Source organism: Mastigoproctus giganteus, chromosome 5 (assembly GCF_048544385.1).
Source record: "Mastigoproctus giganteus isolate SK-2022 chromosome 5, ASM4854438v1, whole genome shotgun sequence".
NCBI lineage: Eukaryota > Metazoa > Arthropoda > Arachnida > Uropygi > Thelyphonidae > Mastigoproctus > Mastigoproctus giganteus.
The window spans coordinates 118,678,286-118,695,457 of NC_143579.1; the positions used below are offsets into that span (position 1 = coordinate 118,678,286).

The following is a 17,172-nucleotide window of genomic DNA, read 5'->3' on the forward strand; positions in this document are numbered from 1 at the left end:
AGGACCGCCTCACAGAACAAGATAGATCCATCCGCCTAGATAACTCTATGCACTCAGCAACTGCAGAGCATTTGTGGTCAACTCAACATGACCTCAATCCCAGCCGCGACAGCAAGATGATCAACCAATCTTAACACTACTATCACCGCCAATGGTGATAGTAGTGTTGACAGTAGATAATTGTGACAGGAGTCCCTAAACATATCTAGCCATCACAAAGTTTTAAATCGCAGTAGAGGTACAAGACTATACCCAATTTTGGAGTCTGTAGTGTTAAAGCACGAAAAATGCTGGCAGTCATCCCATATATGTGCCAGATACCAACAACAATCACATGATCTGACATAGTAGTGAATGAACACTCACGTTCATGTGTGCACTCTCACAGCAATCTGAACACGCACTGCTTATTTAGTTTATTCCATTCCTAACGTTTTATGTTATGTTATGTTTACATTTCTGTATGTACTTGCTGAGGAAGGGGTTCGTTACCCCGAAAGTTTTTTTACCGTATTAAATTTATTTAGTTACCGTATCTACTGTACTCTTCTTTTGCAAAATTTTTTTTTCATTGTTAACATAGGATTTTAGCTATTTTCAACTGACTACAGTTGGCAACACGGATATTGATGTGATTGCCATTCTAGTTCAAGGGTCACGCAGTTTTGTTGCTTGCAATGTTGTTTGGTTGTTTGTAATGTTGTTTTCAAAGTAATTTAGAGTTTAACTGCATGCCTGTGTCTGCCAGTCACATTATATTTCAGTATTGCATTTGTTTTGTTCTGTGCATTATTTTGTGACTTGTTTGTGTGTGTATATATATATATATAGATAAACTTATTGTAATAATTTTTATCATTAATTACAGATTTACAGTTATGGATAAAAGATGAGCAGAGAAACAACATACTCTTAAGACATTTTTTAAAAAGTTTCAAATAATGAAAGCAGTGTTGACAAAAATGCAGAGTTCGAAAGCAGAAGTGATAATGTGAATAATACAGGAGTTGTTTTATCACAAAACGCTTTAGAAATCCACAAAAGCCTTGCTGTGACCTGCCCCCAAATTCCAGTCAATATCTGGGAAATTAAAATCCCTATTAAGACTCTCTGATTTACTGGCCCACTCTATTTCCCTGTACAGTTTCTTATTATACTCATCAGAGTCATTAGGCCTATAGCACACTCCTACTCTCAATTTTGATCTCCCAATGCTTATGTCACACCAAACTGACTAGACACTGCACTGTCCAGCGATGTCCACTGGCTTCACTTCCTTGGATTTTATGTATTTCTTAACTAATAGCATAACCCCTCCTCCCTTCCTATCCAGTCTATCCTTTCTGTAGACGTTGTACTCCCCAAATTCCAGTTCTGCATTCCTTATATCTGTGTGACACCACATCTCTGATATCCCAACAATATCTGCCTTTGATGTGATATAGATGTGATCCAATCTGCTCTTTATATTTATATTCACCTATTTCCATCATGGTTCAGATCATCCACAATTTCATTTTCCAACAAATCAGTGAAATCTTCAATTTTGCTTGGAATCACTTAATAAACTAAGGGCACCCCCCCCACTGACTTACATAATACTCGACTTTACGTAAGCTTTTGCAGGCCTGTGCAAACTGGAAAAAATATGGAAATGTATTTTGCATCCCACAGGAATAAATGGAACTATTGTGAAAATATTGTAATATTGTAACCCAATAACACATTGTTTCTTTCTTTCTTTTTTTTTTTTTTTTTTGGTAATTTGTTCCAAGACCTCAGAATTTGCAATTTTAGCTATATAACTAAGCTATTTATCTCTCTAAAAGGTTATTTCCATCTGGTGAGTATGGGCTTGGCACACCCAGGGTCCTGAGCTGGATATCATCATTCTTCTCTTTCTTGGTGATTCCCTTCTACTTTTGTCTCTCTCTCTCTCTCTCTCTCTCTCTCTCTGTCTGTCTCTCTCAGGGTAACTTGGGAACTTTTTTTTTCCTGGTGCAGCATAAGCCTCGGCTTCCTTGCACCATATGGTTATTAATAATAATAATAATATATAAATTTATGTCAAATAAGCACAGCACAAAAATCACTTTAAACTAAAGGATGTAAAAACAAAACACGCGGCCAACACTACTATTTAGGAAGGGCTACGCAGTACGGCTGAAGAATGCACTACACTTTTATCGTTATCATATGTTCGGTTATAAGAATAAATTTTGAACGCCTTTGTGATATTTTTCTAAAGCATCTGGAGGTCACAACCATAAAACAATAAAAACAATTTGCACTTTCCGGGTTATTGGGCTTTTCTGTTAGTGCAATCTATTATAAATGAGGTAGTAAACTCTATCTCATTGCATTTGCGATAATACTGATAGCTGGAATTCTGTGGGATTTTACGTTATAAGGGTGAAATGTGTTTCCCTTTCACTGAAATTTTCAATCATATAAAAAACCTAAATAAATTTTTAGAATCTTCTTTCATTCCTATTTACTAATTACAATGATGAAGGGAAAGCAACCAACAGAAGTACAGGACATTTAGGACATTTTTTAACCAAAGTTTTCTCCAAAATTTAGCAAAAATTGATGACTTTTAATGATTCTATATTCATGTCTTTGATTTTTTACAAAATCAAATTCAAAAACTTTCACCTATATCATTGCTGTAGACTTTATAGAACCTGTTAATCTACAAGATGAATGAAGGATGTTACATGAAAAAATCATGTCTCCTTCTTTGAGTTTCTCCACAACTGGAATGTAAAGAAGCATTATCCAGAAGGAGTACAGTCTAGTTTTTCTTCGAGTGTTTCTTTACAGAACATTCTGTGTCATTCTGATGCAGTCAATCCACACTGTATTTTTTTTTTTAACATTATTAAATATAAAGATTAACAATTTATACTTCTTTAAAAGCTGTAGATTTAGTTAATTTACCAACAACAAAAGTGGAAATTTGTGAGTTTCAACAGTTGCAGGTGGTTATCATGATTCTCCCTTCAGATTTTTTGTATTCTGATGCAGCAGGCTCTACTTTTTTGCCACTGTTGTTGAAGGTAACATCTTATAATTCAGACATGTTCCATCCATACTGTAGTTATTCTCCATCAATTTTTCTCTTTTTATAAATGACTTTAACCCTTCTGTAAATTTTTGAGCAGCAGGCTATTCAGCAGATAATCTCTTCTTGCTAATACTCAATACATGACATTTTTCCTGACATCCATGCCACTCCAGGGGCTCACATCTCGTGAGTATGGGCTTGGCACACACCCAGAATCCTGAATCATCATTCTTCTCTTGCTTGGTGATTCCCTTCTACTTTTCCCTCTCTCTCTCTCTCTCTCTCTCTCTCTCTCTCTCTCTCTCCCCCCCTCTCGCTCTCTCTCTCTCTCTCTCAGGATAACTCGGGATTTTTTTTTTTTTTTTTTTTGGCTGGTGCAGAATAAGCCTCAGGCTTAGCATTAGTAGAGGCATATGATGCAAGAAAGCAAGCTTATGCAGCATCAGCAAAAAAAAAAAAACCTCTCATTTCATCCCTCCTAAAATTTATTTAGGCTATTAGCTTCCACAACAAAAGATGGAAGCCTGTTCCACCAATCAACTACCCGCTGGCTAAAGGCAAATTTCTGCGCATTTATTCTACAACTATCTTTCCTCAATTTGAAACTGTGACCCCCTCAGGTTCTTAGTCTGAGCAAGATGAAGAATCCCATCAGCATTCAGCTTGCTCAACCCATTCAAGGCTTTATACACCTCAATCAGATCACCTCACAGGTGCCTACTCTCCAGGCACTGCAATTTGCAGAACTTGAGCTTTTCTTGGTAAGAGCATTATGGTAAGGGATTATCACCTCCCTGTCCCTGCTAGCAAAATAAAGCTTCCTTGCACCACATAGCTAATAATAATAAATAATAATAATAATCTGTCACTTGCTATAAAACTTTCTGCATCATCATCATCAATCTTTTGATGGTAGGCCAATCCCTTTGATGCTGCTTTTATGGGTCAGTGAACTGGAGGTTCCATATCGTCTACTATCTCTAATTTTGTTTTCTTTAAAGTGGGGCAAGAATTAAATAACACTTGTGAAACAAACTGGGTGCAATATCCTTCTACAATTTTTATGATTTTTGTCCAAAATGTTACAATTGCCTTGCCTACCCTTAATTCAACAACATTTTTAGAGCTTACTCTGAGTTTTTCCAGGGCATTCAACTTAGCCTTCATCAAACAACTCTTTTGTCACCTATTCATTAATTTATGTAATATTCAATTAGATTATACATTGTAATTATCATAGCAAATTTTACTGGTGCAAACCACAGCTTGGAACAAACACACAACCGGCATCTCTGGAAACATAACTCAACAGATGGACAGGGTGTACCACAGTAGTAGTACACCCTGTCCACAAACAAACTAGTAGAGTAAGCCTTGTGTCTCAGTTTGCAGATTACTGTCATTGACCACCCTACCAACAAAGGTTGGCAGGGTGGTTAATGACAGTAATTAGAGTATGCTACTGCAATAAGATCTAGAAAAATTAAGCAGATGGGGTGAAAAGTGTCAATCGAAGTTTAACATTGACAAATACAAAGTACTGCATATGGTTAGCAGAAATCCCAGATTAACGTAACAACTAAGTAGTATCACACTCGGGTAATGCAAAAGACCTGTGAGTAATTGTTCAGTTGGACATGAATTTCTCTTAGAAGTGCAGATGGGCTGCTAGGACAGCTAACGGGTTTTGTGAACGTACAAAAATTTCACTAGACAGTTATAAGGCAATGGTTAGGCCACATCTTTGAGGAGTACATGCAGGTCAAGAAGCCTCATTTTTGAAAGGATGTGGATATGCTGAAATGGGTGCAGAGAAAAGCAACAAAATTAAAAAGGAGTATAAAAGGGTGCTCTTATCAGGAAAGGCTTCAGTTTTGCATTGTGCCATCTGGAGACTAGTCACTTACAAGGAGATCCAATTCAGGTGTTTAAGGCTTTGAATAGATTGAGTAAGCTCAGTGCTGATGGTATTCTGCCTCTTGCTCAGACTATACATGTGATGGGGCATAAATTCAAACTGAGAAAGGATGGTTGCAGTACATATGTGTAAAATTTGCTTTCAGCCAGTGGATAGTTGATAATTGAAACAAGTTTCCACCTGATAACATGGAAGTGGGTAGCTTGTATAAACTTAAGAGCTATACAAATTATTAGAGGAGATAGACAGGTGATGTGAGAAGTATGTTTGTTTTATTGGCTGCTATACAATCTTGCTTTCTTGCATCATTTGCCACTACTAACACTAACTCAGCTGATGCCCCTGCCCAGAATGCAGAGGCACTTTGAGTGGGCCGAGACAGTATCAGGCTGAAGGCTGTAAGCCTATCTGGCAAGTGATCAGACAACTGTGAGTAATAACAGGGATTATGAACAGATTAGAAGGCTTTGAATAGATTGTCTTTTGTCACCTATTCATTAATTTATGTAATATTCAATTAGATTATACATTGTAATTATCATAGCAAATTTTACTGGTGCAAACCACAGCTTGAAATGCTGTGGTTTGCACCATTTCTCTGAAATGCTGGAGAGGAAGTGGTGGTGAACTAATGCCATCCTGTGTGAGTGTATGTGTTTGTGTGAAGCACTGTTGGAGATAAGAATTTCTCTGTGACTTTGTTCTGTTGCATCTTCCAGTGTAATTTTATGCAGCTACTTGTTTTTTAAGTTGTTAGTAAGCACCTTCTCATTTTTGAAGATTTAGTCTGTTAAAGGCTTGAGGGGCCCTGCAGGCTAAGTCTTCAAAGTTGGTGGTGACTACAGCTTTATGTTCTGCCTCCCACTAGGTTTGCCAGCTTCTCATTACTAGGTTTTACATGTCTTTTTCTTTAAACAAGTCACTTTTGATGTTCAGGTGGATGTTCAAAATTTCTACTGGACTCTGCTTTCAAAGATGGAAGCCAAAACCCAGGGGCAAGATCAGGAGGTTAAGGGAAGCTGTTGACAAGGGTCTGCAATGCAGGGATAGCAAAAGTAACGTGCCCTGGCCATTGGAAGCAGTATTCTTCTTTGATATTTCTACATCAGTTTTTAAATTTTACTTTAGTCATCTTTGCACACCAAATCAGGATGGCACACATGAAGATGCATGCAGAATCACAGTTGTGTAGTGAAATTACTTTTCTCTTAATATTCCCATTTGTCTAGGTTATTCTCACCAGCACGAATAAACTTAGACCTTTTCGGAAATATGCATTAAATTTTGGATAAATATTAATTTATAGTCATATTTATTATCATAAATATTACTAGAAATATTTATTTCTAATATACTAGATAAAGGGCCTCCGTAGCCAAGTGGTCAGGAGCGGGAGTGTGGGAGACCATATTTAGCAGACAGGGTTCAAGCCCTTGTCTGCTAAATATGATCGATCTGTCAACCCACACCGGGACAGCGGGGCAGATTATGGTTCATTTCCCTCAACATGAATTGTTGAGGTTTTCATTGTGCAATGGATTGGTAATAGCTACTGCTTACCTTTTTTTTCATTTTGAGTATACTACATATTTGTTTGGTGGTAATGTGGGGAATAGATTGGAATGCTAAGTTTCTCATTTAGTAACCTTTGTGTTTTTGCTACTGAGACCATTAATTTGCATGTTTTGCAAATTAATTCGAGTTATTCACAGCATAAAGTTGTTTTAAGTCCAGAGCAGGAGTCTGTGCAGCTCAAGCTCAACAAATCATCAATATATGTGACCATTTTAATATTTTCAGATTCTTTAAGTCATTTGTCAAATACAAGTTTCCAAGGAGGAATCCCAAGGCAGAACCCTGGGGCATCTTCGAGTAACACATTTCTATTCTATTCTGTGCAGGGATGTGTGTGCTGTTCTGTCTATGAAATACTCTCTTATTACCCTGAATATATGTTGGAATGGTAATTTTTTGTAAAGCCCTGAAATATGTTTTCCTTCCATATCTGACTGAAAGTCCCTAGAAGTTGCAGTGCACTTTAGTACAGCATCTGGAATGTGAGACATGGCTGTATGTGCATCTTTCGTGTACAAGGCCCAGCTTGAATTCGAACTGGCAGAGGGTATGCATGTTTCAAAACTTTAAAGATTGGTTATTAATCCGCATTAAATTCTTTTGTACATCTTCCCTAAATTTGAAAGGCAAACAATCAATTGTTAAGCTGCAGGGTCTGTTTGTTCCTTATGTATGCTTTTCCTTTTATGTATGATACATCTTTGTGTATGATTTTCAGCAGGGCCTTACAACAAATTGCTGGCAAGATTCTCTCCTCTAGGCTCTTCTTATACAGTTTCTTAATATCAATCACTTTATACAATTTCTTAATCTCAATTTTCCCTTAACCCTCTGATGGGAACAGCTCAGGATGAAATACGCCACAGTCAATTTTTTTCTAACTTAAACAAAATCTATATAAGTGACAGCAATGCCAATTCATGAAATCCTCAATTAGCATTAGCATTAGTAGAGGCATATGACGCAAGAAAGCAAGCTTATACAGCATCGGCCAAAAAAAAAAACCGGCTCCCATTTCACCCCTCTGTTCGTTCCAAATACCTGTCCAGCTCAGCCTTAAAATTATTTAGGCTATCAACTTCCACAACAAAAAATGAATGGAAGTCTGTTCCACCAATCAACTACCTGCTGGCCAAAGGCAAATTTCCGCACATCTATCGTACAACTGTCTTTCCACAATTTGAATTCATGCCCTCTCAGGTGATTATTCTGAGCAAGAGGAAGAATCCCATCAGCATTGAGCATGCTCAAACCATTCAAGGCTTTATACACCTCATTCAGATCACCTCGCAGGTGCTAGTCTCCAAACTTAAGTGCTAATCTGCAAAACTTAAGCCTTTCTTTGTAAGAGCAACCTTTCGTTCCATTCACTAATCTTGTTGCCCTTCTCTGTACCCGTCCCACAGCTGAGTTATAATTATGATAATAATCATAACTCTGTACCCGTCCTACATAACCCGTCCCAGGGGAGGTTTTTTTTTTTTTTTTGTTGTTGATGTACAAGCTTTCTTTTAATTGTTATTTGCCACCATTAATACTAATAGTAAAACACGTATAAAGTATGGGAGAGGGGTTTTTATTTAAAAAAAAAAAATTTAAATGTACACTTCTAATATAAAATATGAATTATTTACAGCTGTGTTCATAATAAAGGGTATTATCAAAAAGTGAACAATTTTAAGGTTATTAATGGCATACCAGGGTGTTACAAGAAATCTGCATGCCCACTTAATTAAATCCTATGTGCACTTATTTTTTAATTTTTCTAACTACAATGTCCACTTTTTGTGTAATTTTTGGTTCATCATTGTATGCAGTCCACTGACTATTTAGTTGTCTGATCCTCAACATGTCCATTTAATTCCTGTCATCAGTGATAATCATTCTTTTCAAGATTTTGTTAACCAGTCACCCAATTTGAAGTTTCTGTATTGCCATTTTGTTTTATCTTGCAATATGACAAAGCTTACCCACAGCAATTTATAAACAAGTCCCCAAGAATTTTGAATTGGCTATGGGAGGGAAGGTATGAATGAGAATTCTCCATGGCTTTTGTTTTTGTCCTTTTATTGTTTTAGTATATCTTAAGGCATTTCTAACTACTGCTTGGTGCAGCAAATTGCCAAGAGGGGTATCCTTCTGGAATTGAAAATGCAGATGACATTAAACAGATTAAATGGAATGATAGAATTTTGCATCTAGGAGTTACATTCTCAAACTAGCATCTGGGTCTTAAGGTCATTATATATGATGTAGATCTAGAGGTCACATAGGAAGAGTTGCTCACAGAGCTATTTGACAGAAATCTCAGTCATGTGGGCATCAGCAAGTTGGACATGGAGAGCAAGATATTGTTGCAATTTTAAAGTACTAATAGAGCAAGAACAGGCAGAAACTGGATATATGAAGTTTCTGGCCACATCCACAGGTATTTGTTGCAGCAAGGCCAAGCATATATTGGCTTGATGTCCTGCCTTTGTTACCAATCCCACTTGATAACTATTTGTTACCAATGCCAATCATATGGTTACACTGTAAAGACATGTAGGCACAGCTAGCCAGTGTGTAGTCATTGTGGTCAGTGTGGACATAACATGCGGCAGACTCCAGAGGCAGCTATGTTGTGCATGTCCAGGGGGGCCAGAAGTCAGATCACTCGGTACATGATAGAAAGTTTCTGGAGTTTGAAAAAGCTCATAGACTAGTGGCGAAGAGAGAGAGAGAGAGAGAGAGAGAGAGAGAGAGAGAGAGAGAATGGCTCTTGGCTTGACTTATAATGGCAAACTGAAGTAACAGATGAGGGGAATATTGGTATGACAGGCAATTTGATGAATGTGTATTGGACATTTGGTGTGATGAACATGTGGATGATTTGGTTATGAATAGAATTGGGCTTCGCATTATTCAGGTGAATGGGCAATGGTCATGACTGGTTGTGGATGAAGTGAGGGGTGCATGTAACACTCATCAAATTGATATTGCTTGCACGCAGGAACCGTATGAATTGGAAGGAAGGGTGCTGAAATTTTTCTTTGCAGCCTAAGTTATTTCACGTAATCAATGACAAATGTTATCTGCAGTGGTTGTATTCAACAATAACCTAATGATCACAGCTCTAGATTCTTTCTGCAATTTTTATGGCACCTGCATTTATTGAGGATGATTGGCAGAAGTTTTATTTGGTTTGCATTTATTGTAGGCATGATGATGATATTGCTCCCGATCACAATTACATGGAAAGGATATTGGATTACCTTAGGGGAGAATGTTCTTTTTTGCATGAATAGTAACTCAAAGAACGAACTGTAGTATTCAGTTTAGTGATGATACGGGACATGATTTGGAAGAGGTCATTAATCAATGGGATCTGGTTTTGATAAACATGATGTCACCATACACAACATTTTGGATGGTCAGCGGTGAGTCTAATATAGATGTTAGTATGTCTCATGGTTCTGGATGGATTAATGACCGGGCTGTGGAACCTGATTGGGTATCATGTAACCACTGAGTGATCAGATTTCTTGTAAGGGTGCCATATTAGAATCATCAGACTTTTGTTGCTGTCCAATTGCACCATTTCTCTTTGCATTCTGCAGACCAGACCAAGTTTGATGAGGAACTTCATTGTGTTTGGATCAGAACAATACTAACTTCAGTGAACTCAATGGGGCAGAAACTGCAGAAAGGGTTCAGCAGTGGTTATATTGTGCATCTGTGGCTTTCATGAGGTGAAGTCAGGTTAAACATATACTAGTTAAGTGGTGGACCAGACAGCTGTCAGAATTACAGCAGGAGTAGCATATTGTATAAGAAGAAATATCAGGAGGGTAAGTGCTGGGGCAGCATGTGCCTCCAGCAGCTAAAGATAGAGTATCAGAGATGAAATGACTCTACAACTGAACTACTGTAAGGAAAAATATAATGCACAGAAGATGCTGATTCAAAACAGTGGCAATACAGGTCCTTGGGGGTTTGTATATAAGTTACATACAAATAACATGAAAAGCCTGGCAAGAGATGTAGCTTACTTGATTAAGCAGGATGGCTTTGCGACTAGGACATGCAAAATTTCTGCAATTTTGGAACATTTGGTAGAACGGAGGAATGTTGTTGGGGAGGATCAACGGAACTCAAGAGTTCTATGAAAAAATTAAGATTGAAAATGATGCTTATGAGGGAATAGGCGATGAGGCAGACTTCACCATGAAGAAAATGAAGCTGGATATAGGAAAGATTTGGAACAATAAATGCCCATGGTTGAACTTGACAGAAGGTGAGGCCATCAAGCTTAGTTTGAGAATTTTTCTGTCACAGTTGCTAGGAATGTATAATGCTTGTCTTTTATACATTTGGGAAGATATTTTCCCAGTACCTTGGGAAGATGGACTTGTGAAATTACTTATGAAATCATCAGGCAGACCAAAGGACTGCATAGTTATATCACCCAGTTGCATTGCTAAGTGGGGTTGGTAAAGTTTATGAGCATCTGTTGGCTGTGCGGATAATGAACTGTCTATGCAATGATTACTGTATGTCTGAGAATCAGGATGGCTTTGTAGCAGGAAAGGGAATGGATAATGCACTGAAGCAGTTGGTATCCACTGTATGGAACTGTGAGAAGCAATACTGCTTGGGTATGTTTGTGGATTTTATGGGTGCATTTGATACCATTCAGGACAGTGTGGTGATGATTTTGTGTCAGCAATATCACCTGCTATACAGAAAAGACCTTCTTTGCATTCAACTTGAATGTAAGGAAGGTCTTTTCTGTATAGCAGGTGATATTGCTGAAAAAGTGTATAGCGTGCAGAATGGTTTCCAATGAGGCACTTCAAATAATAACTACAATATGTCCCTGACATATGTAACATATGTTCCAGGACTTTTTACATAAGTCAAGTTTTGCACAACTCGGGAATGACTAATAAAATATTGCTACTATATCCTTGATATGCCAAAATTACAAAAACCACACAATATCCTCAAAAAATATGAAGAAAAATAGTTATATTTTTTATATTTTAGTTCTATATGAAAAAATAGTTATATATTTTTAATTAGTTCAATTAAAAACTTTATCTGGGGAGGTGAAGTAGCTGGAGTGGCACATAAGAAAAGAAAACATAAAAGGAAGAAAAAACGCATGTTATTGTAATGTAAACACTAATATGTATTTCATAGCCTTGGTTATTATAGTTGACTTCATTGGTACTGATCCCTTCACTGCTTCTCACATTCTATCTTTGTCCTTTATTATTTGTCAGTGTTCATTATTGACACTGACAAATCTAAATTTCGTGCAATACTTGTTAATGTTTGACCATTTTCATACATCCTTATTATTTTAATTTTCTAATCCAAATCAATCGCTTTCCTTTTCTTGGTGGATTTACTAGTACTGCTGTCACTCTTAGTCAGCACCATGATTACAGTCAAAATGAAATATTTTGTAAAGAACTTCACAGGGTTATGGTGGAAACACTATTATCACCTCACACAAGCTCACATTTTACTAAAGCACATTTTGGAGGTCACTACACCATAAAAGAATAAAAACAATATGCAGTTTCCAGTTTATTAGGCTTTTCTGTTATTATTATTATTAGCCATATGGTGTAAGGAAGACTGAGGCTTATGTTAGTGCAATCTAATTATAAACGGGTAGTAAACTCAATCTCATTGCATTTGTGATAATACCGATAGCTGGAATTCTGTGTATTTTTACATTATTATGGTAAAATGTGTCCCCCCTTCACTGAAATCTTCAGTGATATAAAAAAAACATAATAAATAAATTTTCAGAATATTCTCTTCATTCCTATTTTTTAAGCTTGTTACTCCATATCTCACTTGTACAATTTATGCGTGCTCCGTTCATCGTTACTGATTGCTTTTTTTTTTTTTTTTTTACTGTTTTAAATTTTACAACCTAAAAAAACAAAAAAAAAGTAAGTCCAAAGTTATAAGTCATGGACTTACTGTACATGCATGCCACTAGATTTGTTCACTGTCTTATGCAGCATGTGCTGCTACTACTTGCAATGGTCAATCCCATATGAGAGGTTAGCTATCAGAATATAGCATAATGCAGACTATAAGCAATAGAAGAAATACCTATAGAATTAACTTATGATGATCTGGCAGGAGAAATGGACTAAGAGCGAGAAGGGGAAAATGACTGGTAAATTCTTTCTGGGTGCCAGATGGAGGCAGAGATGGAGGTTTGTTGGTTTAGCCCTCACTTTACACACCACATTTCTCTTAACTGGCCATGGGTTCTTTTGTGGTAAATTGTATGACTTAGATATCAGTGACCGTCTCACTTGTGTTTGTGGTGATAAGGAAGACTGGGAACGTATTCTTTGTGTGTGTGAGGAATATGAGGACCTATGGAGACACAGCAGTGTTTCTGCAGGTAATGGAAAGAAAGATGGAACCTGGGTGCAAGGCATAACTGGTGACCATCAAAGAAAACTTTCAAGCTTTCCATAAATTTGTGGGACAAATTTTCAGCAGACAGCGTGTGCTTCTGGAGTTGGAGTAGCATTTGTAAGAATTTCTGCAGAAATTCTGCAATTTCTGCCAAACCATAAGTGTTATGTGTGGCTACTCAGATGTGGAAGTGGTCGGTGGTGAATTATGGTGGCAAATGATGGATGGCTCCTCTTGGATTGGAACATGGCTCGGCATTTCCTGGTGGGGCATGCAGGCTTTTCAGATAAAATTTCAGCTGTGTGCATCTCCTTGTGATGCACACAGCTTGGTTCCAGGGTTATTACTCAAGAATAATGTTTTTGCTCCTGTGTCTCCTGATGGTATACTGGGCTGGATAACTACATGGGTGCATCACATCCAGCTCTTATAAGATTATGTCTCTCCTTGCAGTTCATGATCACTACTGCTTGCCTGAGTGTCTCCTGGTGACATTGGCAGTTGAACACTATTTCCTGAACTGTTGTTCTGAGAAGGTGAGATCAGTCTTAGTTGTCTGCTGCACTCTTGTTCTCAACTTGTATCTTTGGCTGCTATTGTTATTTGGTTTTTAGGAGCATTAGCAACTAAGGTCATATTGCTCCAGGATATGCGGTGGTCATTCCCTGACCTTTCCGCATCCTCCATATTTCGTGGTGACGGGCTCGAACCCCAGTCTAATCAAGAAGCGTGTGCTACACACTGCTGCTCCTTCTCACCTGGCTACGGAGGCGCTGTCTTTGGCTGCTTTGCAGATTGGAATCTGGTGGTGGTGGTGGTGGTGCAGTGACTGCATTGCTGGTTTTGGATGATTTCTACACAACTTGCCAGCTGGGTTAAAGGCATTTAATTCTAACCAATCTTTGATCCAGGAGTAAAAATCACTCACTGGATGGAGCTCAATTATTATAAAATAACTAGTGTTTTATTATTATTATTATTTACACATTATCAAACAGTATTTAACCTTATAAGTGTGCAACTAAACTAAAAATAGTGTTTACAAGGTTCATTCTATGTTATCATTAACAAGAAAAAGTATTGCACAAAATAAGTTAAGAATTACAGGAAAAGAAATTACATCAAAACTCTTATTACTTTTAAGTGTTTTGTGTTTAGAAGTTGTTATAATGCATATAAATTAAATTGCACTTACCAGGTCCTTGACCATCATAACTGAAACCAACCAAATACAGGGTATTTTCATTGGCCAGGTAAACTTTTCCGCTGACATTATGAGCTTGTGTAATGAAGTCACCAATATATTTCCCATAATACTTTGCACATGCAAATTCTACAAAAATAGTTCAATAAAATGCATTATTATAAAAGTTTAAAAAGAGAAATTTTTTTCTAATTGATCAAACCAGTTTTAAACATATTTAAAACATTTTATAAAACTTTTTTTATAATTTATTATTGCAATAAGTAATATTAAAGAATTTATTCCATAACTGACTACGAAAAAAAAAAAGTACATTTGAAAATGAATTTAAAAACAAAATTATGTTTAAGATTCTTAGTAAGGAGAGAGTAAGACTTTGGATTTCCTATTAATATTTGTTTTATAAACCAGGATCTAAAGCAGAAGTATCCAATCTACATGCAGCCTACACATTCCTTTACATTGTGTGGCCTGTTTGCCATGTAGGCAGCCCAAAGTGTTATACATTCCTCAAATAAGACAGTAGGCTTTGTGATATGCTAGTCTAAATTGACACTAGTATGTCAAAAAATCTAGTTTCATGTTGACTTTTGAAAATGTGTTTTTAGTAAAACAAGTAAAATTCTATTTTTCCGTATTGCTTTATTATGTTTTATGTATCTTCCTCAGTATTCAAAAGTATTATTATATTCATATAATAAAAATATTAACAGTGTTTTATAATTATTGGATTTTTGTATTTAATCACTAATATTTAAAAAAATAAAATTTTTTAATGAACATCCCAAACACAAGAGGTAATAGAAGCTATAGTACTTAGTACCATGCATGGGTTCGAGGTTGAGAAGATGAAAGAAGATATTTGTAGACATTAGACTTCAACTTCTGTAGATTATAATTTTTAGGAAATATGTATGAAGGAAACTTGTTCCAGAAAACAGAGGATGAATGCATAAAACAGGAAGAAGAAAGGCTAGTTATGTGAGTTTAAAGATGGACAGTAAAAGCATGTTGACTGGTTGCAGCAAGTGTTCGGGCTACTTTGAAAGAGCGAGCAGGAATTATAGAAGCCAATTCAGAAGAACAGTTCCCATTAGAAAAGGCATGGAGCAAAAACAGAACATCTATGAGACAGAGCGTGGAGAGATTCTGTTAGAGATGAGTCATTAATTAACCTAACTGCCCTCTTTTTGAATGGAATCTAGAAGCTTGAAAGAGGTATTGGGGCACCCCCAGATGTGGGAACGACATTCCACTATAGGGCAGATTTGTGATTTGTACAAAGTGAACAGCTGTTTAGAAGAAAAGTAACGCCAAGAGAGAAAGAGAAAATCCAGTTTTTTAGATGCAGAGGAAACAATATTTGTAATGCACTTATTCAACGTAAGATTAAAAGTCAGGTTAATCCCCAATAGAAATATATGCTTTGGAGCCTAGAAATTGGAGTGTCATCAAAGATGACACTCCAATTTCTAGGCTCCAAAGCATAGGAGTAGAAGAATCCTTTCTGCAAGATATAAGACAGGACTGAGTTTCAGAAGGATTGAAATCAACTATGCTATCTTTGCCCCACTGGAGAATTGCCTGGAGATCAGCATTTAAGGAATTAGTAGTGGATATTCAAGAAGTTGAAGCTGTTTGAGAAGGGTAAGATTTCTCAAAATGGAAGGTGGAATGCAATCTGCTATCATCAGCAAAAATATGGATAGGATTTCTAATGGAAGAAATCCTATCCATATTTTTGGATAGGATTATGGAAGAAAGTCATTAATATACAAGAGGAAAATAGTGGGAGAAAGAACTGAACTGAACACAATTGGAATGTATTTAACAGGGCAAAATGGTCGCCAAAACCGGAAACTACGTAACGTACCACAGGAACGCAGGAAGAGTGATGCCAACAATGATTGGCAGGAACACAACACTGTCTTTGTCATTAGGGAGTGGGAGGTGTTTAGGTTTGATTGTGTCTTTTGCTGTTTTATCATGTGATTTTTAATCTTGATTACATTTTGTGCTTTTAGATACTTGACTTTTCAATACTGGAAAAATAGTTTCTTCGTTCTTTTCTCAAATTTTTCGTGCATTTTACCGGAAAGATATTGATTTTTTTTGTAAGATCAGTTGATTTTATTTGTTTTCTTTTGAAAAATAATTTTGAAAGGAAAAAGGCAGTGATTCACTTCTCCCAGAAAGGTCATGTGGCTGATTCCAGAACATGCGTTTCTGATTGTTTCACTGGATTTTAGTGGGAAATGCAAAATTATCGTACTGTTTAGTCATTCGTGCTGCCCTCAGTGCAGAATCGTCTCCATTTCCACTGATGCACTTTGTGTAATGGAAGAAAAGATTCCAGCAGATTTGCTGGTAGCAAGATCGTATCTAAGGTACGGCTCGAAGAGAGGGATTCCCCCAACTGGCATCCGGTTGGGCTGGCAGATGATGCCTGGAATATAACAGCTGAGCAGAGGAGGATAAATGATGAGCTGGAGTTCACATGGCAGAACCAATGGACCTCTCCTGATAAAGACAACAATTTTTTGCCTTTAAACCCTCCATTCACACTGTGAGCCAGCAAATGCCTTGGCTCCGGTTTGGCCTGGCTCTCTGCTGTGCCCTGACCAAACGGCCTGAAATCAATGTTGCTTCAGTTGGGACTGGCAACCTCAGACCTGTGCTCTTGCGGAGAGCCAGAGACTGGTCTACATATCATGTTGGATTGTCCAAACTATACTGATCTCCAAGTGAGGCTGGAGAGAGGGACGCTCGCTCTCACCCAGGCTAATTTGGGGGAGATATGTCTCTAAGATATGACTATTTTGTTGAGTTAATTAAATATGTCAAAGAGGCCTGGGCGTTGATGAAAAATTTGCTAGATAGCGCAACCTACCTCCTCTTGGTCGGGGTAGAGATGCCTTCCCCATAGCAAGACTAAAGGTTGAGTTATTGAGTTGTGTTAATTTGAGTTGT

The 17,172-nt window shown here is 37.2% G+C and overlaps 1 protein-coding gene across 1 annotated transcript in view; it reads right to left on the bottom strand.

Moving 5' to 3' along the window:
* LOC150085660 (protein Skeletor, isoforms B/C-like) overlaps positions 1-17,172 on the bottom strand; it is a 356,943-nt gene that overhangs the window by 295,405 nt on the left and 44,366 nt on the right. The window contains exon 2 of the mRNA XM_090373427.1: positions 14,194-14,331. Coding sequence (XP_090229553.1) covers positions 14,194-14,331 — 138 coding nt within the window. The remainder of the gene's footprint in view (positions 1-14,193; positions 14,332-17,172) is intronic.